Source organism: Martes martes (genome assembly GCF_963455335.1).
Source record: "Martes martes genome assembly, chromosome: 11".
NCBI lineage: Eukaryota > Metazoa > Chordata > Mammalia > Carnivora > Mustelidae > Martes > Martes martes.
The window spans coordinates 92,976,842-93,002,985 of NC_137899.1; the positions used below are offsets into that span (position 1 = coordinate 92,976,842).

At 37.3% G+C, this 26,144-nt stretch overlaps 1 protein-coding gene across 2 annotated transcripts in view; it reads left to right on the plus strand.

Annotated features, from left to right (window-relative positions):
- The window catches only part of TRIM24 (tripartite motif containing 24), a 94,083-nt gene that overhangs the window by 14,953 nt on the left and 52,986 nt on the right, over positions 1-26,144 (plus strand). For both annotated transcript variants that reach the window (XM_080818771.1, XM_080818772.1), the window contains exon 2: positions 21,866-21,984. In XM_080818771.1, coding sequence (XP_080674897.1) covers positions 21,866-21,984 — 119 coding nt within the window. The remainder of the gene's footprint in view (positions 1-21,865; positions 21,985-26,144) is intronic.

The window sequence follows — 26,144 nt, forward strand, 5'->3', positions numbered from 1 at the left end:
GCAATAGAAACCCCTTCAAGTTGAAATCTTATCCTTTGACATGCCCCTGTTGACTTTTGAGTACTTCTTACTTTCTGCCAAACTAGAGAGGTTCTAGGTTCATCTTTTACTTTTCTGTACCAGCCTTGGTTGTTTCTCCATGGAGCTCCAATTCCTTATTTTAGTGATGTCCAATTTATCTTTTATGAATTTTTCTTTTGTTTGGTATCTAAGAAATCTTTCTCTAACATAAATGTTTTCTCCTTGGAGTTTATAGTTTTAAGTTTAGATCTGTGATCCATTTTGAGTTAATTTTTATATGAGATGTGAGGTATGAATCCAAGTTCAGTTTACATGGAGATACTTAATTTTTTCACCACTACTAGTGAAAAAGCCATCCTTTCTCCTACTGCATTGCCTTTGTCAGTTATCAGTTGTTCATGTGTGTCTGAGTTTATTTTCCGGCTCTCTGTTCTGTGGATCAGTTTGTTTTTATACTGATAACCATGCTGTTGAGTCTTTATATTAATGTCAAGAGATCTTTTAGCAGGAAAACAATAGACAAGATGTTCAGAGAATTTTTTTTAAGTTTTTAATTCCAGTATAGTTAACATACATGTTATATTAATTTCAGGTGTACAATATAGTGATTCTTTATTTCTCTACATTACTCAGTGCTCATCATGGTTAAGTATACTCTTTGATCTCCATCACCTGTTTCACCCATCCCCCTACCCACTTCCCTTCTGGTAACCATCAGTTCTTTTTAGTTAAGAGTGTGTTTTTTGGATTGTCTCCTTTTTTCTTTGTTCATTTGTTTACTTAGTTTTCACATATGAGTGAAATCATTTGGTATTTGTCTTCCTCTGACTAACTTCTTTCACTTAGCATTATACCCTCCAGATTCATCCATGTTATTGCAGATGGCAAGATTTCATTCTTTTTTATGGCTGAGTAATTTTCCTGTGTGTGTGTACACGTTTTCTTTATCCATTTATCCATTGATGGAAACTGGGGCTGCTTCTGTAATTTGGCTATTGTAAATAGTGCTGCAGTAAACATAGCAGTAAACATAGGGTTTGATACATCTTTTCAAATTAGTGTTTTTGTATTGTGTGGGTAAACACTGAGTAGTAGAATTACTGAATCATAGGGTAATTCTGTTTTTAAATTTTCAGAGACAGTCCATACTGTGTTCCACAGTGGCTGTACCAATTTGCATTCCCACCAACAGAACACAAATGTTCCTTTCTCTCTACATCCTTGTCAACACTTGTGTGTTTTATTTTAGCCATTCTGACAGGCATGAAGTGATATTGTAGTTTTGATTTGCATTTCCCCAATGATGAGTGATGTTGAGCATCTTTTCATGTATCTGTTGGTCATCTGTATGTCTTCTTTAGAGAAATGTCTGTTCATCTCTTCTGCCCATTTTTTGAATATTGAGTTTTCTAGGTTCTTTTATTTTGGATACTAACCCTCTATCAGTTATGTTGTTTACAAATACCTTCTCCCATTCTGTATGTTGCCTTTCAGTTTTGTTGATTGTTTGCTTTGCTCTACAGAAGCTTTTTATTTTGATGTAGTCCCAATAATTTATTTTTGCTTTTGTTTTCATTGCCTCAGGACACATATCTAAGAAAAATGTTGATATGGCTGATGTCAGAGAAATTACTGCCTGAGCTCTCTTCTAGGATTTTTATGGTTTCCAGTCTCACATTTAGATCTTTCATCCATTTTGAGTTTATTTTTGTATATGGTGTAAGAAGTGGGCCAGTTTCATTCTTTTACATGTAGCAGTCTAGTTTTCCCAGCACTTTGTGCGAGGAGTGTTAATTATGTAGCATCTTATGAGCTGAACGTTAGTGATGCTTATTTTACGATGACCTGTTACTATGATGAAGATTCTCATGCACCTGTTTATGTGCCCTTTTTCCAAGACCAAGCAGTGGTAAAGAGAGAACATGCAGAGCAGTTCAGAAAAATATCTAAAAGACCATCAGAGTAAAATCTGCTTTCCAGTGACTAAGAGCCCTGATGTAGAATACTGGGGAACTGACCTGCGAGCTATCGAGCTGAAGAGCTTGGCTTCTAAGAATACTGAAACTGATCTCTTAGAATTCCTGAAAAAGTTCTTGAGTAAACAGAAAAGGAACATAAGGTATCTGCAATACCAGCATAGCTGTTAGGAGGAATTAGAAAGGCTGACTGGGAAGGAAGGCACACCTGAACGGTTTGTGGAAACATGGGGCCAAGAGGCTTCAACATCTGCAGGCTACACGGCAAGTCTTCCATTGCAGTAGTTCTTGAAGGCAGCTACTTCAGAATCTTGATCTCTGTTTGACAGAAGACTGCTTTCCTTTTAATCTAGTATCCCAATCTTCACTGTTACGCATGGAAATAAATTTGATTTTGCATTACCAAAAAAAAAAAAGACAGTTGTTGAAGAGACAGTCTTTTTGCCCCAGATATTCTTTCTTGCTTTGTTGAAGATTAAGTAACCATGTAGTTGTAGGTTTATTTCTGGGTTTTCTATTCTGTTCCATTGATCTATGTGTCTATTTTTGTGCCAGTACCATACTTGGATGTTTACTACAGCTTTGTAGTGATACCTCCAGTTTTGTTTTTCACTTTCAAGATGGCTTTGGCTATTTGGGGTCTTTTGTGGTTCCATACAAGATTTAGGATTTCTTGTTCTAGCTTTGTGGAAAATACTGGTATTTTTGGTATTTTGGTAGGGATTGCATTAAATCTGTAGATTGCTTTTGGTAGCGTAGACATTTAACAGTATTTGTTCTTCCAGCCCATGAGCATAGAATGCCTTTCCATTTCTTTGTGTTATCTTCGATTTCTTTCATCAGTGTTTTGTAGTTTCCAGAGTGCAGATGTTTCACCTCTTCAGTGAAATTTATGCCCAGGTATTGTTTTTAGTGCAATTGTAAATGGGATTGTTTTTGTAATTTCACTTTCTCTGCTGTTTCATTATTACTGTATAGAAATGCAACAGATTTCTGTATGCTGATTTTGTGTCCCGTGACCTTACTGAATTCAGTTCTCATAGTCTTTTGGTGGAATCTTTAGGGTTTTCTTTTTTTTTAAGATTTTTTATTTATTTATTTGATAGAGATTACAAGTAGGCAGAGAGGCAGGCAGAGAGAGAGGAAGAAGCAGGCTCCCCGCTGAGCAGAGAGCCCGATGCGGGGCTCAATCCCAGGACCCTGGGATCATGACCTGAGCTGAAGGCAGAGGCTTTAACCCACTGAGCCACTCAGGTGCCCCTAGGGTTTTCTATATATAGTATGTCATCTGCAAATAGTGAAAGTTTTACTTCTCCCTCACCAGTTTGGATGCCGTTTATTTCTTTTTGTTGTCTGATTGCTGTGCCTAGGACTTCCAGTACTATGTTGAATAAAAATGGTTAGAGCGGACCTCATGGCCTTGTTTCCGACTTTAGCGGAAAAGCTTTTAGTTTCTCCCCCATTGAGTATGATATTCCCTGTGGGTTTTTCATTTAAGGCCTTTTATTATGGTGAAATATGTTCCCTCTACACCTAATTTGTTGAGGGGTTTTATGGAGAATGGATGTTATACTTTGTACAGTGCTTTTTCTGAATCTGTTGAAATGATCAGATGGTTTTTATCCTTTCTCTTAGTGATGTGATGTATCACATTGATTGATGTATCATGTTGCAAATATTGAATATTACTGGTTGCATCCCAGGAATAAATCCCACTTGATCGAGGTGAATGATTTTTTTAAGTATTGTTGGATTCAGTGTGTTAATATTTTGTGGAGGATTTTTGCATCTAGTTCATCAGAGATACTTGCCTGTACTTCTCTTTTATTTTGTGGTATCTTTATCTGGTTTTATTATCAGGGTAATGCTGGCCTCATAGAATGAATTTGAAAGGTTTCCTTCCTCTTCTATTTTTTGGAATAGTTTGAGAAGAGTAAGTGTTAACTTTTTATTTATTTGTTTGTTTGTCTGTAAAATAAAATAAAATAAAATAAAATAAAGAAACAAACAGAGACCACAAGTAGGCAGAGAGGCAGGCGGGAGGTGGGGGAGCAGGCTCCCAGCTGAGCAGTTCAGTCCCAGGACCCTGGGTTCATGACCTGAGCCAAAGGCAGAGGCTTTAACCCACTAAGCCACCAGGCGCCCCAAGTGTTAATTTCTTTCAACGATTGCTAGAATTCACCTGTGAGCCATCTCTTCCTAGACTTTTGTTGGTTGAGGGTTTTCTGATTACTGAGTTAATTTCATTGCTATTTATTAGTCTGTTCATTTTCTTTTTTTTTTTTTCTATTTAGTTTTGGTAATTTCTGTTCCTAGGAATTGATCTACTCCTTCCAGGTTGTCCAGTTTGTTGGCATATAACGTCTTATAATGTTCTCTTATAATTGTATTTTTGTGATGTTGGTTGTTATTTCTCCTCTCGCATTTGTGATCTTATTTATTTGGGTTCTTTCTCTTTTTGATAAGTCTGGCTAGAGGTTGATCGATTTTACTAATTTTTTCGAAGAACCAGCTCCTGGTTTTATTGATTGTTTATTTTCTGTTTAGCTGTTCTGTCCATTGATGTAAGTGGGATGTTAAAGTTCCCTACTATTACTGTATTATTATCAGTGAGTTCCTTTATGTTTGTTGTTTTATATATTTGGGTGCTCTTGTGTTCAATGCACAAATATCCGTGATTGTTATATTTTCTTGTTGGATTATTCCCTTTATTAGTATATAGTGCGCTTCTTTGTCTCTTGTTACAGTCTTTGTTTTAAAGTCAGTTTGCCCCATATAAGTATTGCTGCTCCTGCTTTCTTTTGATATCATTTACATGATAAATGTTTCTACATCTCCTCACTTTCAATCTGCAGGTGTCTTTATGTCTTAAAGAGTTTCTTGTAGGCAGCATGTAGATAGGTCTTGTTTTTTCTTAATCCATTCTGTCACCCTATGTCTTTTTAAAGACTTCTTTATTTGGGAGGGAGGCAGGAATGGAGTAGAGGAAGAGGGAGAGAGGAGCTCAAGGAGACTGTGTGCTAAGCATGGAACCCAACATGAGGCTCAGTCTCACAACCCATGAGATCATGAATTAAGCCAAAACCAGGATTCACTCACTTAATCAATCATCTGTGCCACCAAGTTGCCCCACCCTATGTCTTTTGATTGGAGTGTTTACTCCATTTACATTCAAAGTAATTATTGACAGATGTACATTTAGTGCCATTTTATTACTTGTTTTGTAGGTTCTGGAGATTTTCTTGGATTCTTTCTTGTCTTTCTCTCTTCCTTGTGTTGCACATTTTCTTTAGTGATATATTTGGAATTCTTTTTATTCTCTGTATGTTTATTAATGGTTTTTAATATATGAGTACCATTAGGTCTATGTATATAGCATCTTCTAAACACAGCAATCTATATTAAATTGGTGGTTGTTCAAGTTTTAACCCATTCTTCTCTCCACCCCATGTTTTAAGTATATGTTATATTTTATATCCTTTTTTTGGGTGAATTCCTTGACTGATTTTTAAAGAAATATTCATTGTTACTGGTTTTGTGTTTCCTGCCCTTATTCTGTTACTTTTGGTCTTTCCTTTCCACTGGCAGAGTCCCCTTCAATTATTACTTGCAGTGCTGGGTTACGGTCACAAACTGCTTTGTTTGTCTAGGAAACACTTTATTTCTCCTGTTTTGAATGATTGCCTTGCTGGATAAAGAGTATTCTTGGCTACAGATTATTCCCACTCAGCGCTTGGAATATATCGTGCCACTCTCTTCAGGCTTGCCAAGTTTCTGTTGAGAAATCTCCAGCTAGCCTTATGGGTCTTCCCTTGTAAGTTAAGGACTTCTTTGGTCTTGGCTGCTTTTGAGATTTTTTTTCTTTGTCACTGTATTTTGCAATTTCAATTTCAGTATGTCTTGGTGTTGGCCTGCTATTGTTGATTTCGATGGAAGTTCTCTGTGCTTCTGGAATCTGGATGTCTGTTTCCTTCTTCAGATTAGGAAAGTTTTCAGCTATTTTTTCTTCAGATTAATTTTCTGCCCCCTTTTCTCTCTCTTCCTCTTCTAGGATTCCTATAATACAAATATTATTAACCTTCGTTGGAGTCATTGAACTCCCTCACTCTGTTCTCATGTTCCATAATTCTTTCTCTTTTGTTCAGCTTGATTAATTTCCATTACTTTGTCTTCTAGGTCATTCATTCATTCCTCTGCTTCTTACAGCCTGCTGTTCATTGCATTAAGCATGTTTCTTACCTTGCTTATTGCAATCTTTGTCTGATTGATTCTTTTTTAACTCTTTTATCTCTGTGGTAAAGTTCTCACTGATGTCTTCCATTCTTTTTTCAGGCTCAGTGAGTATCTTTATGATCACTAATTTAAATTCTCCATCGGGCATGTTACTTTTATCTATTTTGTTCTGATCTCAGAGCCTGGCCTTATCTTATTCTCTTACTTGAGATAAATTCCTCTGTTCTCTGTGCCCTTCTCTGTGTTAGAAAAGCTGTTATGTCTCCTGCTTCTGAAAGTAATGGCCTTATGAGGAAGATAGCATGTAGTGCCCAGGGCCTGGTGCTGCAGGAAGTGTCTCTGGTGTGTGCTGCATGTGCTCTGCTATTGTCTTCTGGCTGCTCTATCCTTCAGGTGCATTGTCTGTAGAGGCTCTCTTTGCCTGCTATGGGCAGTATTTGGTCCTTGGCCCGAGTGTGGTGAGGTTTAACTAGGTGTACTTTGGTCTGCTTGTGAAATGAGTCCTGTTACCACCTCCACCAGAATGGAAGTCCTGCAAAACTCTCTTGTCAGGACGGGTGGCACGGACTGGGGTTTGCGCTGGCCTTCTGAGGGAGGGGCCAGCCATGCTGGGCCTGAGGCAGTTGTGACTGAGAAGGGTACTTCCACCAGGGGTTGGTGCTTGGTCTAAGCAAGTTAGGCAACCAGTGTTGGCACTTTGTTGCTTTCCCACATGTGATTCTGTGTTTATTTGGGGGTTGAGGGGGGTGGGAGGAAGGAAATGGAACCAGTCAGCTCCTTTGTTATTTGAGAGATGTCTCTGTGAACTCTGCCTCTCAGGGACCCTCTCTGAGAGGGAGGAGCAAATGGACTTCCCCTCCTGTGTGCCCCAGGTACTCTTACGATCGATCGCTTTTTCCACACTGTGTGCTCCTGGGTGGTTTGCCTGCCTTCTCTCTGGGAGCAGCACAGTGCCCCTGGGGCTCTATCATAGCAAACCACTGACCTTTAAAACTCCAAGTTTTAGGCCCCACTGGTTACAAAAACTCATGAAATTCAGCCCTTGTTTTCTAAGCCAGTGGCTTGGTGGAAGTGTTCTCTTTGTATATTCTCTGTGTGTGTTCCACTCTCTCTCCCTCTGCTTCTCCCTCTCCCTCTCTAATTCTCTCATCCTTCTCTGTCACCATGGCTCCTTCCCCTCTGCAGCAGCCATAATGTTTCTCCTCTAAATCACATCTCCACACTTCTGCCTTCTTCGTTGTGGCCTTTTCTCTCCCTTTAGTTCTGGAGTTTTTTCTGTCAGTCTAAAAGTCATATGCTGGGGTATTTAGGATGATTTGGTAGTTAACAAGTTGTGTTCATGGTACAGGGTGAGCCTTGGGTCCTCCTACTACACTGCCATCTTCTCCTTTTCTGTGACTTTCCTTTTTTATACTACTCTGATGACCTTTTTTTTGTAGAGTTATATGAGCTTCATAAAAATGAATTGGAGAGTGCTAGTTTTTCAGTTCTCTGAGTTTGTGTAAGGTTGGAATTATTTCTTTCTTGAATATATAACAGCATTCAGGGCTTGTGTTTTTCTTTGTGGGAAGATTTTTTTACTGGATTCAGGTTTATAAGACTCTTCAAGTTTTGTTTCACTTGAGAAACTGGTAGTTAACTGATTTTCTTGTCATTTACTTGGGTTTCCTATACTATGCCTTACCAACTCTTCAAGTATTTTTCTTATTGTGGCAAAATATACATAATGTAAAGTTTACCATGTTAACTTTTGTTGTTGTTGTTGTTTAGCGAGAGAGAGAGAGAGCGAGAGCGAGCATGGGGTGGAGAGGGAAAAGGAAAATCTTAAACAGGCTCCATCCTCAGCTCGGAGTCTGACTCAGGGCTTAATCTCACAACCCTGAGATCATGACCTGAACTAAAATCAAGAGTCACGCATATAAGCTACTGAGCCATCCAGGTGCCCCCCCCCCCCATTTTAATCATTTTCAAGCCTGCAATTTCATGGCATTAGGTACAATTATTATGTTGTGTAACCATCACCACCATTCCCAGAACATTTTTCATCATCCTAAATAGAAATTCTGTACTTATTAAGCAATAACTCATTTCCCCCTCCCTGTCCCTGGTAACCTCTGTTTCACCTTCTGTCTTTCTGAATTTGCCTGTTGTAGATACCTCATATAAGTAGAATTATATATCATTTCCCCTTGTTTGCCTGGTTTATTTTATTTAGTATTTTAAAGGATTATCAGTGTTGTGGCGTATATCAGAATTTCATTTCTTTTAATGGTCAGATAATACTCTGTTTTGCAGATACAAAACATTTTGTCTATTCCTTCATCCGTGATGGACGCAGCCACCACTCCACTGTTGTGAATAATGCTGATGTGGACAGTGGTGTATAAATACATGTTTGAGTCCTGTTTTCAGTTCTTTTGGGCATATACCTAGGACTGGAATTTCTAGATCATATAATTATTCTATGTTTAACTCTTTGAGAACTGTTAAACTCTTTTTTGCTACGGCAGAATTTTATCTGCTATATGCCACCTGCAATGTATGAGGGTCTGGTTTCTCCACATCCTCCATCCTCTGCAACACTTAGGTTCCTTTTTTGGATAATAGTCATTCTTGTGGTGTGAAGTGGTATCTTATTGTGGTTTTGATGTACATTTCCCTAATAACTAATGATGAGAATCATTTCATATGCTTACTTGTCGTTTGTGTATCTTTTCTGGAGATGTGTCTTTTCCAAATCCTTTGCCTGGTATGGAATTTTTGTTGGGGCTTCTTTATATATTGTGGATATTAAAGTCTCATTAAATATGTGATTTGCAAATGTTTTTCTCCTTCTCTGTATTTTCACCCTCTTGATAGTGCTGTTTGATGTACAATAGTTTTAAATTCTAATTAAGTCAAAGTGCCATCATGCATAATAACACAGTAGGACTTCATAGGGGTCGTTCTTTTCAGTGAAACAACCAATGATCTGGAGAAAGTGACTAGAGTCAACTATTTTAAACTCTGGACCTTGGTCAGACTCTTAAAAGAACCAGGAGAGAGTTTGGTTGAAGGGAGGGGCTGTTGCTCTTTGGTGGAGGGCTCCAAAAACTTGGGGTTGTGTGTTTTGATTGGTCTGACAGATTCCTGAGGACTGAACATTGATGTTTGCTGAAATTTAAAATGTCAGTACCTTCTTTACCTTTTGGAGCTAGATATTTAAGGAAATCTTTGTCAGGTTACTGGTTGGCCGCCAGACAGCATTGAACAGAAACTTCAGTGACTACATTCAACAAGGAATATATACATACTTTGCAAAAGAGTTTGGAAAAGTTACAAATGAACTATTTCCTCCATCAACAAGGAAAAATTAGCAATCCATGAGGAGTGGGACCATCAGAGTTCCCTCCCCCTCAACTCCTCTGCTTCTTAGATTCTTTAATGTCTTTCATTACATTTAGGAGGTTTTCATCCATTATTTTTTCGGATTATCCCACAGGTCCCTCAGGTTCTGTTCAACTTTCTTCATCATTATTTTCATTCTACTCTTCATACTAGATTGCTGATTATTTCTTCTGCCTGTTCATATCTGCCATTTCTGTCAAATTCTTGCTTCCTATGAGTGAATTATATTTCTTGGTTCCTGTGAATGCTTTCTAATTTGTTTGTTGAAAAGTGGACATTTCAAGTAGCATGTTGTGGTAACTCTGAAAACCAGGTTCTCTTCAGGAATTGATTTTGTTGCTTGTTGAGGTCTTCGGTTGTTTGTATAGTGACTTTTCTAAACTGTTTTTGCAAAGCCTTCCTTGTGCTTATTACCGACCTGTTACCTTGGCATTCAGCCTGTGACACCTCAGAGGTTTTTTGTTTTCTGTTTTGTGTGTGTGTGTGTGTGTGTGTCTGTGTGTCTGTGTGTGTTTATGCCTCTCTAGGTGTTCCAATAGATGCCACCAAAGAAGCTGCCATTTCCTGGGGATGCTAAATAAAGCCAGGCATCCTAGCTGACCCTCAGGAAACGTTATACTACTCAAATCACACAACTCTAGAATTTTAGAGTACAAGATCTTTACTGTCCACCATGAAACCAGCCAGCCACTTGAGGAATGCAGGCTGCTGTCCCGCACATTGCAGCAGGATTAAGGAAAGATGCATGGTCATTGGTTTACCCAAGCAACTCTTTTACCAAAAGTTCAGTAGCCTGTGTCTCCATTAAGCATTTCTTTAGATTTCTGTAAATGTCTGAGTAAGCTCCAGAGTTCTGAAGTAGTGCAAATAGTGTTTTTCCAGCTTAATGTTTGTTTAGTGGACAGACCAACCCCAGAAGATGCCATGTTTTGGACATCCTTTGCCATTTTTACTGCTCTTTTTAATTTTATATATATATGTATTTGAGAGAGAGAGAGAGTGAGTGCATGAGCAGGGAGAGTGAGAGATGGAGAAGCAGGGAGCCCAATGTGGGGCTCCATCCCAGGACCCTGAGATCATGACCTGAGCTGAAAGCAGATGCTTAACTGACTGAGCCACTTAGGTGCCCCATTTTTACTGCTTTAAAAGTAAATCACAGATTTCATTTGGCATTTCATCCTTAAATACCTTAACTTGAATTTCCCAAAAAAAGAACAGTCACCTGGATAACCCCATATCATTATCATGGGTAACTAAAATAGCTATTATTTCTAATATTCTAAGACAAGTGGGATTTCACGTTTGCCTTCTTGTCCTCAAAATGCCCTTTATGGCTGTTTTGTTCAAACCAGAATGCAGTCAAGGATTAACCACATTTAGTTACTATGTTTCTTTCTTTTTTTTTTTTTTTAAGATTATTTATTTGACAGATCACAAGTAGGCAGGCAGAGAGAGAGGGAGAAGCAGGCTCCCCGCTGAACAGAGACCCTAATGTGGAGCTCGATCCCAGAACCCTGAGATCATGACCTGAGCCAAAGGCAGATGCTTAACCTACTGAGCCACCCAGATACCCCAGTCATTGTGTTTCTTAAGTCTTTCTTGATACAGAAGAGTTCCTTCTCCTATCCCTGTTTCTATTATTTGGACTTGGTGGAAAGAACAGGTCAGTTGGAGTGATAAAATACTTCACATTCTCGGTTTCTGTGGTGTTTCTTTATATGCTCTTTAAGTTATTCCTCTCAACCAGAAGTTTAGGTGATTAAATTCAGGTTTAACCTTGTTAGGTAATAATATTCCATAGAAGATGCTATATTCTTCATGTTGCATCAACAACAGGAAGCACAGAATGTCAATAAAGATTTGCTAGTAGGATAGTATTGAGGTTGATTGGCCAGATTATATATTATGAAGTTACTTATCTCTCATGTAGTGCATCATAATTGATCTTTAAAGATATTTCTGCTAGGTTTAGAGGTCTGGCGAGGCAGTTACTTTTGTATTTAACACTTGGAAAGATGTCTTTCTACTGTCTTCTGATTTCCATTGTTGCTGATGATTTCCATTGTTCCATTAGGTGATTAGTCTTACTTTCATCCTGTTTGATGATAATCCATCTTTTTTTCTTTGCTTTTAAGATTTTTTCTCTTGGTGGGATTTATCGCATCTACAAAATTCTTAGCTGTATTTGTTCGCAGTCCTTTCTGAGACGATTAAATACTTGTTTTATATTCTATATGTATATGTCTATTTCTGGAGTCCGTTCTGTTCCATTGTTTGTATTTCTGTCCTTAGATAAATACCATCCTGTCTTGATTACTGTAGCTCTATAGTAAGTCCTGAAATCAGATCACATAAGCCCTCCAAATTTGTTATTTTTTGAATTGTTTTTGCTATTCTCAGTCCTTCTGCATGTTCAGATAAATTTTAGCATCAGTTTGTCAGTTTCTACAAAAGCCTGCTGGGATTTTAATTGGGATTGCACTGAATCTTTAGCTCAGTTTGGAGAGAAGGAGCATCCTACCCATATTGAATGTTCCAATCTAGGGACAAGTTTAATGTCTCTTTTAAGGGTGATCATTAATTTTTGTTTCTTAGTTTTCACTATACAGGTCTTCTTATAGTTTGTTAAAAGTATATCTAAGTATTTCATGTGTTGATTTTGTTTTGTTTGTTTTTATGTGTGTATGCTTTACAATTTTTTACATAGATGATTGTTTCCTGTAACTTAAAACAATTTTATTTCTCCCTTTCCAACCTGTTTATCCTCTATTTCTTTGTCTTGATTTATTTTGTACTAACTAAAACATCTTGGAATAGAAGTTGTGAGTGGAAGTCATTTGCTTTCTTCTGAGTCACACCGTAAAGCATTTACTGTTTCATCATTAAATATGTTTAAGAGTTTCATACATTACTTCTGTCAGGTTGAGGAAGTTTCCTTCTGTTCCTAGAGTGCTTAAAGTTTTTATGTTATATGGGTGCTCAATTTTTCAAGGATAATCATTTAACTTTTTCTCCTTTATTTTGTTAATATAGTGAATCAGTTTAATTAATTTGAATGCTCAACCAGCCTTGTATTTCTGTAATAAACTTAGCCACGGTGTGTTATCCTTTTTATATATTTCTGAATTTGGTATTCTGATACTCTGTTAATGATTTTTGTTCATCTTTGTTCATGAGACCTACTGATCTCTACTTTTCTGTCCTAGTATTGACTGCAACTGATTTTAGTATCAGGGCATTACAGGCCTTATAAAATGAGATGAGAAGTGTGTTCTTTCTCTGTTTTCTAAGAGTTGTGTAGAGTCGATATTATCTTCTTTAAATGTTTGTTGAATTCACTAGTGGATCCTTCTAGAGATAGGCTTTTCTCTGTGGAAAGTTTTTAAGTACAAAATCAGTTTCTTTGATTGATGCAGGGCAATTCCATTTTTCTGTATTTTTAAGATTTTAGATAATTGTGTCTTTCAAAAAATTAATGTATTTAATCAAGTTGATCACAATAATCCCGTACTACTTTTTTAAGGTCCACACTATCTGTACAGTGACCTCTATTTTTCTTATTTTCATTATTATTTTTTTGATCAGTCTAGCTAGAATATTAATTTTAACAACCCTCTCTCCCTCCCAACCTGACTTCAGTTTCATTGCTTTGTTTTCCTTTATTCCCATTTTCTTTTCTTCTCCCCCCCCCCCCCCCATTATTTCCTTCATTCTACTTTCTTTGGGATTAATTTGCAATTCTTTTTCTAAATTCTTGACATGGAAGCTTCCTAGATCATTGATTTTTTTTTTTTTTTTAAATGCCTTTCTTCATTAACATGGAAATCAGTTGTTTAGTTTCCACAGATTTGGGGATTTTCCAGTTCTGTTTCTAAATTCCAAGTTTATCTCATTGTGGTCATGGTACGGATTGTAGGTATATTTAGTTCTTTTAATTTATTCATATTTGTTTTGTTGCCCAGCATATGGTATATCTTGGTAAATATTCCAATCACACTTGAAGAATATATATTCTGCTAATGTTGGGTATTCTTTAAACATCAATTACATCAAGTTATTTGATTCTTTTGTTCAAGTCTTTTATATCTTTCTAAGTCTACGTCTTACTTGTCTCAGAGGAAAGTTGAAACCTCTATCATGTGGATTTGTCAGTTTTTCTTTTCAGCTGTATCAGTTTTTACATTGTGTTATGAACCTCTGTTAATTAAATGCCTGTGCATTTAGGATTTATACTGTCTTTGTAAGGAATTGACCTGTATATTATTACACATTGTCCCCAAATTGTATCTGTTAATGGTTCTTGTTCAGTTGTGTACTCTGATATTATTATAAAGTCCTCCAGATTTTATAGGCTTATCGTTAATATGTATCTGTTTCTGTCCTTTGATTTTTTTTTAAACTATGTATGTATTTAATTGGGTTTCTTGTAGGTAGTATTTAATAAGGTCTTTTGTTACATACATGTGTATGTATGCTTAAGTAGGAAGCCATCGGTGGTATTGGTAGCACCACGGACAGAGCATTATTTTGTAATGTATAGATCCTCTACTTTTTTTTTTTTTTTAATAGATTTTTATTTAGGGGCGCCTGGGTGGCTCAGTGCGTTGGGCCTCTGCCTTCGGCTCAGGTCATGATCCCAGGGTCCTAGGATCGAGCCCCGCATCGGGCTCTCTGCTCAGAGGGGAGCCTGCTTCCCTTCCTCTCTCTCTGCCTGCCTCTCTGCCTACTTGTGATCTCTGTCTGTCAAATAAATACATAAAATCTTTTTTAAAAAGTTTAAAAAAATAGATTAGAAAAATAGAGCGCACAAGCGGGCAAAGTGGCAAGAAGAGGCAGAGAGAGAAGCAGGCTCCCCACTGAGCAAGGAGTCCGATGCGGGACTCAATCCCAGGACCCTGGGATCATGACCTGAGCCGAAGGCAGAGGCTTAACCCACTGAGCCACCCAGGCGTTCCTAGATCCTCTACTTTTTAAAACTTCAGTGAATGTTGAACTATAGATTCCTGATTGGTGGTGATCCATTGCATGGTCCTATCATTCAATTCACTTGTGTCTCTGATCTACAGTGTTTAATAAGAGACTTTAAATCCACATATGTCTCTTTTGTGGAGATGAGTAGTCAGAGTTGCCAGTCATTCTTGGTACTTAATGTCAAAACAGAAGCTCTGCATTATGCTTTAGGTTTAGAAACTAAAACTTCACAAAAAGGAGATAGCAGATAATATTCATGTCTCAGAACCCAAAAGCTGTAAACATTTAATTTGTAGAAAAAAGAATAATACCAGTAGGTTCATTTTAATTCCACGTGCTTTTATAAGTGTATAATTTCATAAGTTTATAATCCTGTGACTCCTGTTTTATAACCTTTTAGTTATCCATGTTTCATGATTTCATTTAACAAACAGAAATTTACATTTAGACAGATAATGGACATATAACTTCAATAAAGTCCTTTTCCTTTAAAATGCAGAAAAATATAATACTGAAGTATTATTTCAATAAATAGGTGATTTCCTTGTTTAGCTTCTTCCCAGGACATTCTCCATATTCTTTCAGTATCAGCTAAGAGAAGCAATTTATAGCATTTATGAGATCCATTTGTTTTACTCTTTGTCTTTAATTATAAAGTTGACTTCCTGCTTGTCTTTTGGATTTCAACTTTTCCCATTCAAAAAATGGGAGTTGAATTGTTTTCACAGTATTCCTAGTCTTCCCAGAATAGTGTGTCAAAAGAATCTCTTTCTTCATATAGGTGTCAGCGGTTTACTATATGATATGCAATGTCTGGTTTTTCTTATACTCATAAATTGTGAGCTTAAAATGAAGTTTGGGTAGAGACACAAATTTCAGATACACCCAACATTTAGTCCCCATTGTTACTTTTATTTGTGTATTTGTTTTCCTGTTGTTACTTTTAGGTAGAGGTGCATTTATGGCTCTGAAATCATATATAGCATTAGTAGAGCATAGTTTGAGGGAATCAGACAAATGAGGTCATGCTGATCCTTTCAGAAGGAATCCCTTAGTGCCTGATTTTAGTTGGAAGGCACAAAGTTTGTAATGCACAGGTTTATCAGCCTGACATCAATAGGCCCTTTTTATACATTTATGCATATAATCCTTATTACAGTCCTGCCTCATATTTGTTCTAATGAGTGTGAAGAACTTAGCACAATAACTGGAACGCAGCAGACTCTCAGTATGGTCACCATTATCATTTACTGTTGTTTTACAGAAGAGGAAATAGAAGCTCAAAAGCATTTAAGGGTTATAGAGCAATCAATAAAAGGAACAACCTAGTTCTGTATTGTTTTAAACTCCATATTCTATCTCTTTTTATTTAAATGAGTTCCATGTAGAATGTGTACAAGATGTGTCATTAGGCAGGATTCAAATCCGACATTTGCCACTTAATAGTTTTATGACCCTGGGCAAGTGATGGTGGTCAGTTTTCTGATCTGTAAGATGGGGATTATATTTATTGATTTGCTAGAACTGGTTTGCTCTGAGGATTACTAAACATCTAGTAACTAGAGTTAGAAGAGAGATATGACAAAAGCCAGCAGGTCTTTCACTGGGCCTCTGGTCTCATTTGCACCCATTCATCTCCCCTTGCTTTTAGGCCTTGGAAACAGTTTAGTTCAGGAACAATGGATGGTTTGAAGTTAGTACTGGAGAGGAGCTGCTGCTTCTTTCCTCTTTCCTACGCCTAGCCACTCTCCAACTTGTGTGCTAATCACTCCCTTGGCTTTTCTTTATAGTTAATTATCTACGTCTGCTTTCCTATTTAATCTTTTATTTGGATTGTATTTGGATTTTTGAACTTAAATGGTCAATATTCTTCTAGGACTTCCTTTCTTCACTCAACATAGTATTTTTTGGGATTTAGTCATGTTGATATCTGTAGGTTAAGTGGATTGATTTCATTGCTGTAAAGCATTTTATTATTCAAGTATATCACAGTATTTTGTTTCTACTGTTGATGGACATTTGGATTGTTTCCAGTTGTGAGCTTTTTTAAGAAATGCTGTGATCGGGGCACCTGGGTGGCTCAGTGGGTTAAGCCTCTGCCTTCGGCTCAGGTCATGATCTCAGGGTCCTGGGATCAAGCCCCGTATCGGCCTCTCTGCTCGGCAGGGAGCCTGCTTCCTCCCCTCTCTGCCTGCTGCTCTGCCTACTTGTAATCTCTCTCTCTCTCTCTCTGTTAAATAAATAAATTTAAAAAAAAATGCTGTGATGAACATTCTTGAACACACCTTCTCACGCTGAAGTATGAGTTTCTCAATGTTGGAATTGTGAATCATATGATAAGTGTATTATTAAAGGAGTTTATCATATACCAAATACTTAGCACTGTGCCAGGGATTAATTCATGGACTAATACCCTATCTATCAAAGTGACATGATCTTTTAACCCATGGTTTTCTGAACATATTTGTAAAGTGTAGCAGTACAGAGCCTGCACTTGGGTCAGTCAGCCAAGGGTTCAAATCATAATTCCAGTACTGTGTGACCTTGATCAGATTACCTGGAGTTTCTGATCTGTTTCCTCATCTTTATGAGGTTAATGCAGTGCATATAAGGAGAACACTGAAGAAATGTTAGTTCATTTTAGGGTGTTTTTGTTCTGTTTTGTTTTTTACTTTATATTTTGAAATAAATAAAAATAGATTGATGGGAATTTACAGAGAGATCTAAGGTACCCAGTTTTTCCCAATGATTACATCTTCTGTAACTAGTACAAATCAAAACAAGAAAATTAGCACTGATAAAATAGTGCCTATAGTTCTTTGCCATTTTATCACATGTGTAGATTCATATATCCATCATCACAATCAAGATACTAGTGTTCTTGTTTTATTCCATCATCACCAAAGCTCTCTTTTTGTAGTCATATCTACCCTTTCCTTTCCCCATACTCCATCCCTAAATTCAGGCAAAGCACTAATCTATTTTCCATCTCTACAATCTTATTTTGAGAATATTATGTAAATGGAATCATTCATAAGTGGCCTTTTGAAATTAGCTTTTTTACTCTTCATGTGTTTTTCCCATTTTCTAATGGGATGTTTGTTGTTTTCATTGTTGAGGTTTGAGGGTTCTTTATATATGGTAGATATGAATCGTTTCTCAGATCTGTGCTCTTCTAGTTCCTTTCCTTTTCCACATAAATATTGGAATAACAGGGGCGCCTGAGTGGCTCAGTGGGTTAAGCCTCTGTCTTCGGCTCAGGTCATGATCTCAGGGTCCTGAGATCAAGCCCCGCGTCGGGCTTTCTGCTCAGCGGGGAGCCTGCTTTCCCCTCTCTCTCTGCCTGCCTTTCTCCCTACTTGTGACCTCTGTCAAATAAATAAATAAAATCTTTAAAAAAAAAAATATTGGAATAACATTGTCTATACTTAAAAAGTATATACTTACTTGCTTAGGATTTTGATAGGAATATACTGGTCTGTAGGTCAGTTTGGAGAGAATTGACATCTTTACTGCAGTGAATCTTCGAACCCATGAACATAGTATATCTCTCATTAGCATTTTGTACTTTGAGTGCTAAGATGCTTTTACACATCTGTCAAAAATGAATTGGCCCTACTTGTGTGGATCTATTTCAGTCGTCCTGTTTTATTCATCTTTGTCTACCCCTTGACCAGTAACAGACTTTCTTGATTAATAGTAGCTATGTAATATCTTGAAATTAGATAGAATAGTTCCTCTTTCTTGTTTTCAGTATTGACTTAGCTACTATTATACATTTGCTTTTCTATATAAATTTAAAAATCTTGTCTATATCTACAAAAAAATGTTGCTGGGATATTAAGAATTGTGTAAATACCACAGCTCACATTAAGGAGAATTGGCATCTTTACTACACTAATTATCACTATCCATGAACGCTCTGTGTCTCTCCATTTATTTAGATGATTTTTGTTTGTTCTCATCAGCATTTTATAGTTTTCAGCATATAAGTTCAATACATGTTTTGCTAGGTTTACACCTAAGTGTTTCGGTTTGTTCAGAGCCAATTTCCAAATGGCTTTTCAAATTATCTCATACTAGGTAAGTTATAGTAGTTTGTACTTTTTGAGTAATTTGTTTTACTTACATTGTTAAATTTCTGTGACTAGTGTTAGTATTCCTCTATTATCCTTTCGATACCTGCATCATCTGTAGTGCTATTCCCTTTTTTTATTCTTTGGTAAATTGTGTCTTCTCCTTTGCCATCTTCAGTCTTGCTGAAGGTTTGTTAACTTTATTGGCCTTTTCAAATAACCAGCTTTTTGTTTGATTGACTTCAGTTATCAATTCCATTAATCTCTGCTCGTATATTTATTTTCTCTCTCCTGTAAGATTGAAATTGAATAGTCCATGTTTCTTATGCTGCCTCCCTTAACATCTGGAAGGGGAGGGCCTCCTCCTTACTACTGGTGGATGGTGTTGAAGTCTCTTGTTACATCTTGAAACCTCCCTTGGTAATAGGGGCATTGGTGTCTGTTCAGCACTTCCCATTGTTCTTCATTGACCTATGTAAGGAGTGGGGACAGAGGTTACTGGTAGGCAGTAGTTAAAGTTCTGAGTATCCACTAATCTTTTTCTAACGCCAGCCCAGCACAGAGGTAGAGGAGTACCGCATTACTGTCCTGGAGGGGTAAAATTCAGGCTTTTCCCATGATCTCCACTAATACTGCAGGGGGCCAAATTAGCGCCCAGTAAGGATGAAAGCCACAGCTCCCTACCAGTCTTCTCAGACAAACACAGCAGTGTGTGGTTGGGGGTACTTGGTTTCTACTTGGCCAGGGTGGAAGTCTAGGCTTCCTACTGGACCTTTGCTGGTGGGAAAAGGAGCACAATTTTATCTTTTGTGTTTGGCTGGAGTAGAGCAGTTATTGTCTGAAAGTTTTGTCTTGGTGAGCTGCCCATTTCCTGGTCCTTTGGATAAAGAGAGCAGGTTTCTGTGGGATTTTTTTGTTTGTTTGTTTATACCTGTTGATGTACATAGGATGGTGATTTCATGACTGCCTACTTTGGAATATATGAGGCTAAAAGAAAATCCAGTGAACTCATCACTGTGTCGCTCCTCGGGTCCTGAGGACTCTAGCTAGTCTGCTGCCTTCCCTCTCTTTCAGTCTTCTTATGATTGTTTTATATAGAACACCTAGAGGTTTTAGCTGTATTTTTCTAGAGGAATAAGGAAAAATATGTTTATTCAATCTTACTCTTTCATGAAATGCTTTGTCACATGCTTTGCAGATTTTTGTTACTAATTCGTTGTTAGTAGCACATATTAGGTATATCTTTCCCAGTTTGGGCCTTGTCTTGTCACTTTCTTCATGGTAATCTTTTGACTAGCTGTAGTTCTGATCGTAAATGAAATCAAATTCATTCATCTTTCCCTTAATCTCTTGGTTTTTGTTTCTTTAGAAATTTATTCCCGCTCTAAGATTACACAGATGTTCTCTAATATTTCCTTGGAAAGTTACAATATTCTTAATCTTTTGAAAGAACTGTTGTTTTTAGTTGGGTAGTGATCTAATTCATCCCCCTCCCACTTTGGAGAACTATAGCACCCTGAAAAGTTCATCCCTTTTCGCATTGATCCCCAGTGCCACATCTATCCTGTATAAAATGTACTTACATATGAGCCTGTTTCTGGTATTGTGTATGTGTATTCTGTTCCAGTTTCTTTACCCTTACATAAATTTTACACCATTTTAATTACCATAGCTTTAGAATAAGTCCTTTACTTGGTAGGCATATCCCCCCCAGCTTGTTGAAATTCCTGTTAGGATTATTAAAATTGCATTGAATCTATAGATGCATTTGGGGAGAATTGGTATCTTTTACCATCGTGAATATGGTTTTTCTTTACTTAAATATATTTTAATATTTCTAAATACAACTTAACATTTTTCTCCACAGTGACCTTATATATTTAAAACAATTATTTCCGAGTACTTGGTATATTTTTGTTATTGTTGTAAAATGGGTTCTTTAATTTAAAAAATTTGTTTTTGCTTGTATATACAAATGAAATTGACCTTTGGATTACTTTATATTCATTCTTATGCATTTCATTTTACAAAAAAATGTACCTGGGAACCTTATCACAGTCTCCTTGGTAGAAATTACAGCATCAAGTGAATATTAGATTTTTAAAATTTTAATCAATTTAGATTTTAATTCATTAATTAGTTATTACTGTTTTACCAAGCACTATGAAAGATTATTCTCCCCCCCAAGACACATATTTGCCCTTGTTAAAGGAAACACAATAGTGTTTCTTAATCTCACATGGAGATTTTAGGCAAAACAAGTAGGTTTGTACTCCCCTTTCAGAAATCCTGATTCTGTAGGTCCAAAGAAAACTGGAAGTCTCTTTTTTAAAAACTCCACACGAGATTTTGAAAACCACTGCCAAGGGGAGTTGCTAACCGATAAAAGAGCAGCCCATGGGGTTATTAGAGGGGTATCTCATTTAAAATAATGAACTTGTTGGTTGAGTGACTGCCTTCGGCTCAGGTCATGGTCCCGGACTTCCAGGATCGAGTCCCGCATCCGGCTCCCAGCACCTTGGGGAGTCTGCTTCTCCCTCTGACCTTCTCCTCTCTCATGCTCTCTCTCACTCATTCTCTCTCAAATAAATAAATAAAATCTTTAAAAAATAAAATAAAATAAAATAATGAACTTGTATTCATTATTAAATAAACTAGGTGTGGGATATATCTATATGTGTACATACATGCGTACATATAATATATATATATAAACTGGATTGCTTTGTGTTATGTAATAATAGATATGACTTTGAAGAAAGTGGACATTGTAAAAGAACCCAGTTACAGTTTGAATGAGATGTGCTTGCTTGGTGTTTAGCATATTTGTATTAAAACTTGGGATGAGAGCTCATTGGTATAGAGAACAAATTGGTGGTTGCCTGAGGTGTAAAGGGTCATTGGTGGGTGAAAGAATGAAGAGGGTCAAAAGGTACAGATTTCCAGTTATAAAATGAGTAAATCATTAGGTTGTAATGCACAGCCTGGTGACTGTACTTTATGCTGTATTGCATATTTGAAAGTAACTAGAAGAGGGGATCTTGAAAATTCTTACCACAAGAAGAAATCTTTTGTAACTGTGCATGGTGACAGATGTTAATGAAACTTAGTGTGGTGGTCATTTTGCAGTTATATACAATCAGTCAAATCATTATGCTATGCAAACCAAAAAAACTTAGAACGCAATTTTGTTTTCCCCAGTTGGAGTCATTCGATGTCCAGTTTGCAGCCAAGAATGTGCAGAGAGACACATCATAGATAATTTTTTTGTGAAGGACACTACTGAGGTTCCCAGCAGTACAGTAGAAAAGTCTAATCAGGTAAGTGTACTAATTAAGTCTTAAACATTTTGCTTCCTCTTAATGAGGCGGCCTGGATTTGTTGAAGGTCTCTAAAATAAAAGGTGTCTGACATTGACCATTATGTCTGTCAAATTATGTAATATTTTAAAAGGTAATAGAGTAATGAATAATTCATCTTAATGAGTAAAACAGTGCCAATTCAGAAGCCTTGTTTGTACCCCCATCTTCCCTATCCCTTCAGAGAGAAAACCATTATTCTATATTTGACAGTATCTCATTTTTTTTGTAACTTTACTGTGTATTGACAGATTTTTCTTATTTCAAGCCCCACCTTTTTCATTTTTTTCTGTTTTAATGATGAACTCTATAATGATACATATGAAAAATTACATGTCTGTGATCAGTATGGTTTCTACATTTTAAGAATGTCTTCTTTTCTGTGTGGTATTTCTTTGAAAGGCTCATTTGGTAATATTGTCCAGGGTGTTGGATTTAGAGACTCAATGGTGCCCCCCCCCCCCGCCCCGGCATTTCCATAACCCACATGTAGAACATTTCTATTGCCCCTTTAAATCTAAATATCCAGTTGCTCGTGGGTGAATTATAGTACTCTGGTGGAGGTGAGCTATGATTTAATTCTGTAGTGTACACTACAGTGTAGTGTATTAGTGTACTTTTGAATCATGATTCATTGATGATTTTTCTAGGCATTTCCTTAAAGTTGGAATATAATATCTGTGAAGGAACAGAATCTGACAGTGGAAAAAAGTGTTTATTAACCTAACATGTAAAAATCGAAAAGGTAATGTTTAGGACAGTTCAGGAATCACATAGCTAAGTTTCTGTACTTTTCATTTTCAACTTTTTTTTTCATAAGGGAACTGAGGGAATTTAGGGTTCACTTAAAATGAATATAGCCATTACTAACTAAAATATCCCTTTTGGGGGACACCTGGGTAGCTCAGCTGGTTAGGCAGACATCTCTTTTTTATGGCTCAGGTCATGATCTCAGGGTTGTGTGATTGAGCCCCGTCTGGGCAGGGAGGCTGCTTGGGATTCTCTCTCTCTCCCTCTCCATCTGCCCTTAACCCCTTCCATTATGCACACATGGGTTTGCTTGCTCTCTCCCTCAAAAAAAAATTTTTTTTTAAATACTGCTTTTGTTTCAAAAATATCCACAGTTCATCAGAGGTCAAAACAGGGCTTGGTGCAGGGAATAAACTTTCTAGTTGTGAAACTGGTTTTAAAGCATGAAAACGTAATTATTTATGTGAGCTACAGTGTCAAGTACTTAACACCTCTGAAAGTTCCCCTGTGAATACCAGTGATTTTTTTTGTCTTCTAGAGTGTCAGGTCACTTTGCTTTGTATGTGATTATATTTATACTAGATATACTTTGTTAGTCATATCACTCGTTATACTTCATCAGATGAACTCTAGCAGTGCATCTGAATGCTCAATCCAGAAAATTCAAAAGCAAAGCAGCATAAATAATTAACATGATGGAGTTAAGATCCTATATGAATTGATGGTGATAAGAGATGAGTATTGAAGGGATTCTAATCTAAAGGACAAATTTAAGAGGCTGCTTTATGCCTCTGTATAATCAGTTTTGGTAAGTTTACTCTGTTTTTTCCACAAAACATAATAGGAAGAAGTTATAAATTAAACTAGAGATAGTCCAAATTGACATCTTCATTTTAGGTAAGTGAGGATAGGAAAGTTGTTAAACATGGTTGAGGAATAGGGTAGTGGAGGTATATTTGGGAATGAAGACAAGAGAGGTGATAATGGGGGATGAAGGAAGCACTAGGCAAGAGGTAATGAGAGGGGCACCTGGGTAGCTCAGTGGGTTAAGCCTCTGCCTTCTACTCGGGTCATGATCTCAAGGTCCTGGGATCGAGCCCCCGCTCTCTGCTCGGCAGGGAGCCTGCTTCCCTCTCTCTCTCTGCCTGCCTACTCTCTGCCTAACTCTCTCTCTCTGTCAAATAAATAGATAAAATCTTAAAAAAAAAAAAAAAAGATGTACTGAGAGTTGAGTTGAACTAGCCTGGTAGCAATAAGGAGAGGGGAGGGTTTGATATACCTGCTTGGGTGTGGAGGTGAGAGGGACCTCACTAACAGGATGTTGGTGCTTATCACAGAGAGAAAGGAGGTAGCAAAGTAGATAGAGAATTGGTTTTGAATATGATTGAGTTTACCTATAAGATTAAAGTAATGTCACCTATATTCAAACTGGAACTCAGGATGGTTTATAGCCGAAGATAAAAGTTTTAAAAACTCTCATTACAGGTAAGTTTAAGCATTACAAGAGAAGGGACGGTTTCATATAACGGACTCCCGTATACATTACCTCGCTTAATAGTTGTAAACTCGTTTTATGTTTAACCTGACACTTCCCCCCCCCCCCCCACAGACACACACTATATTAAGTTGAAGTTATTCCCAGGCATTATATTATCTAATCCATAAATCTTTCAGTACTTCTATAGAAAAATATTTTTTTATAAATGTAGCCACCATATTTTCATATGTAAAAGAAATTTACAGTAATTCCTTAATATCATCAAACATCCAGTGATAGTGCTCTAATTGTGGTTTCTTTTTTTAAAGCAGTGGTTTGTTTTTGTAAGGATCCGGTAAGGCCTACACAGTGCATTTGGTTGATTTGTCTCAACCCTATCTTTTAATTAACCTCAAATTATCCCTTTACTTCATTGGCTTTCTTTTTCCTCCCTTTTCAACATATTTGATAGATAAACTGGGTGTTAGTCCTATATAGTTAGCCTTATTCTGCCTTTTGCTGGCCATCTTTGTAAAGTCGTTTAACATACTTCTCTGTCTCCTGTATTTTGTGTACGTTGGCAGTAAAAATGTAGAGGCTGGTTTAGTTTCATGTTCCACTGGGTGAGAGAATACTTTGATCCGTATGTCTGTGTTGTGGCATAGGAGTTTGGTTGTCTTTCTTTTTCCTGATGTCAGTGGCCATTAATGACCATTGCCATGCTCCCATATTACATTACAGCCTTGGAAAATTATGACAGTCTCATTCTGTCATGCCCCTATATTTCTTAACTGGAAGAGAAAAAGAAGGCTTCTTCATTATTCTTTGTTATAAAGGAAAGGTAGGTTAAACACTTGATTCTTTTTCCTTTAGTTGCTAAATTTTAGAGTAGTAACTTAGTTTCTTAGCATTCTTCAGAGGTTGACTAATGAGTGTTGTGTGTGTCATGAATTCATGGATTTTTTTTTTTTTTTCCGACAGAGAGATCAGAAGTAGGCAGAGAGGCAGGCAGATAGAGAGGAGGAAGCAGGCTTCCTGCCGAGCAGAGAGCCCGATGCAGGGCTCGAACCCTGAGATCATAACCTGAGCTGAAGGCAGAGGCTTAACCCACTGAGCCACCTAGGCGCCCCAAATTCATGGATTTTTAACATAAAATGTGTTACAGTGATTGTTGTTATTGATGCTCCACTTGTGCCATCTTGGCAACAGGAGCCTCACATTGATTCCTGAGTCATTCTCATACAATCGCAGTCATCACTGCTGTCTCTCCTGCTTTCTGTTTTGACGTATGGTTAGATGCTTTGGTTCCTTTTGGTCGGATATGATATCTGGAGACCACAGTATACGTGTGGGGATACTCATCACCATTGGGTTGGTCATTTTTCTAGGCCTTGCAGGAGAATGATTTAGCAAACACTTTTTACTGAAAAAAGAGAGTAACTACACTTACTGTGTTGAACACTGCGTGATATGTAGAATTTTCAAATCCTAAAATTATACACCTGAAACTAATATAACACTATGTTAATTACACTTGAATAAAAAAGAATAAACAAGTCCATCTGTCTTGGTCTTGAATTTAGGCCACATAGTGTCTCTTGGGGCACAGGCAAGATTGCTCTCTAAGGCATCTTTTTATTAAGAAGCTCATCAGCCAGGTATCTGGGTGGCTCAGTTGGTTAAGTGACTGCCTTCAGCTCAGGTCATGATCCTAGAGTCCTAGGATCGAGTCCTATATTGGGCTGCCCCTACTCTGCGGGGACCCTGCTTTTCCCTCTCCCTCTGCCTGCCACTCCCCCTGCTTGCTCATGCTTTCTCTGTCTTTCTCTCTCTGTCAAATAAGTAAAATCTTAAAAAAAAAAAAAAAAAAAAAAAAGAAGCAGCAGCTCATCAA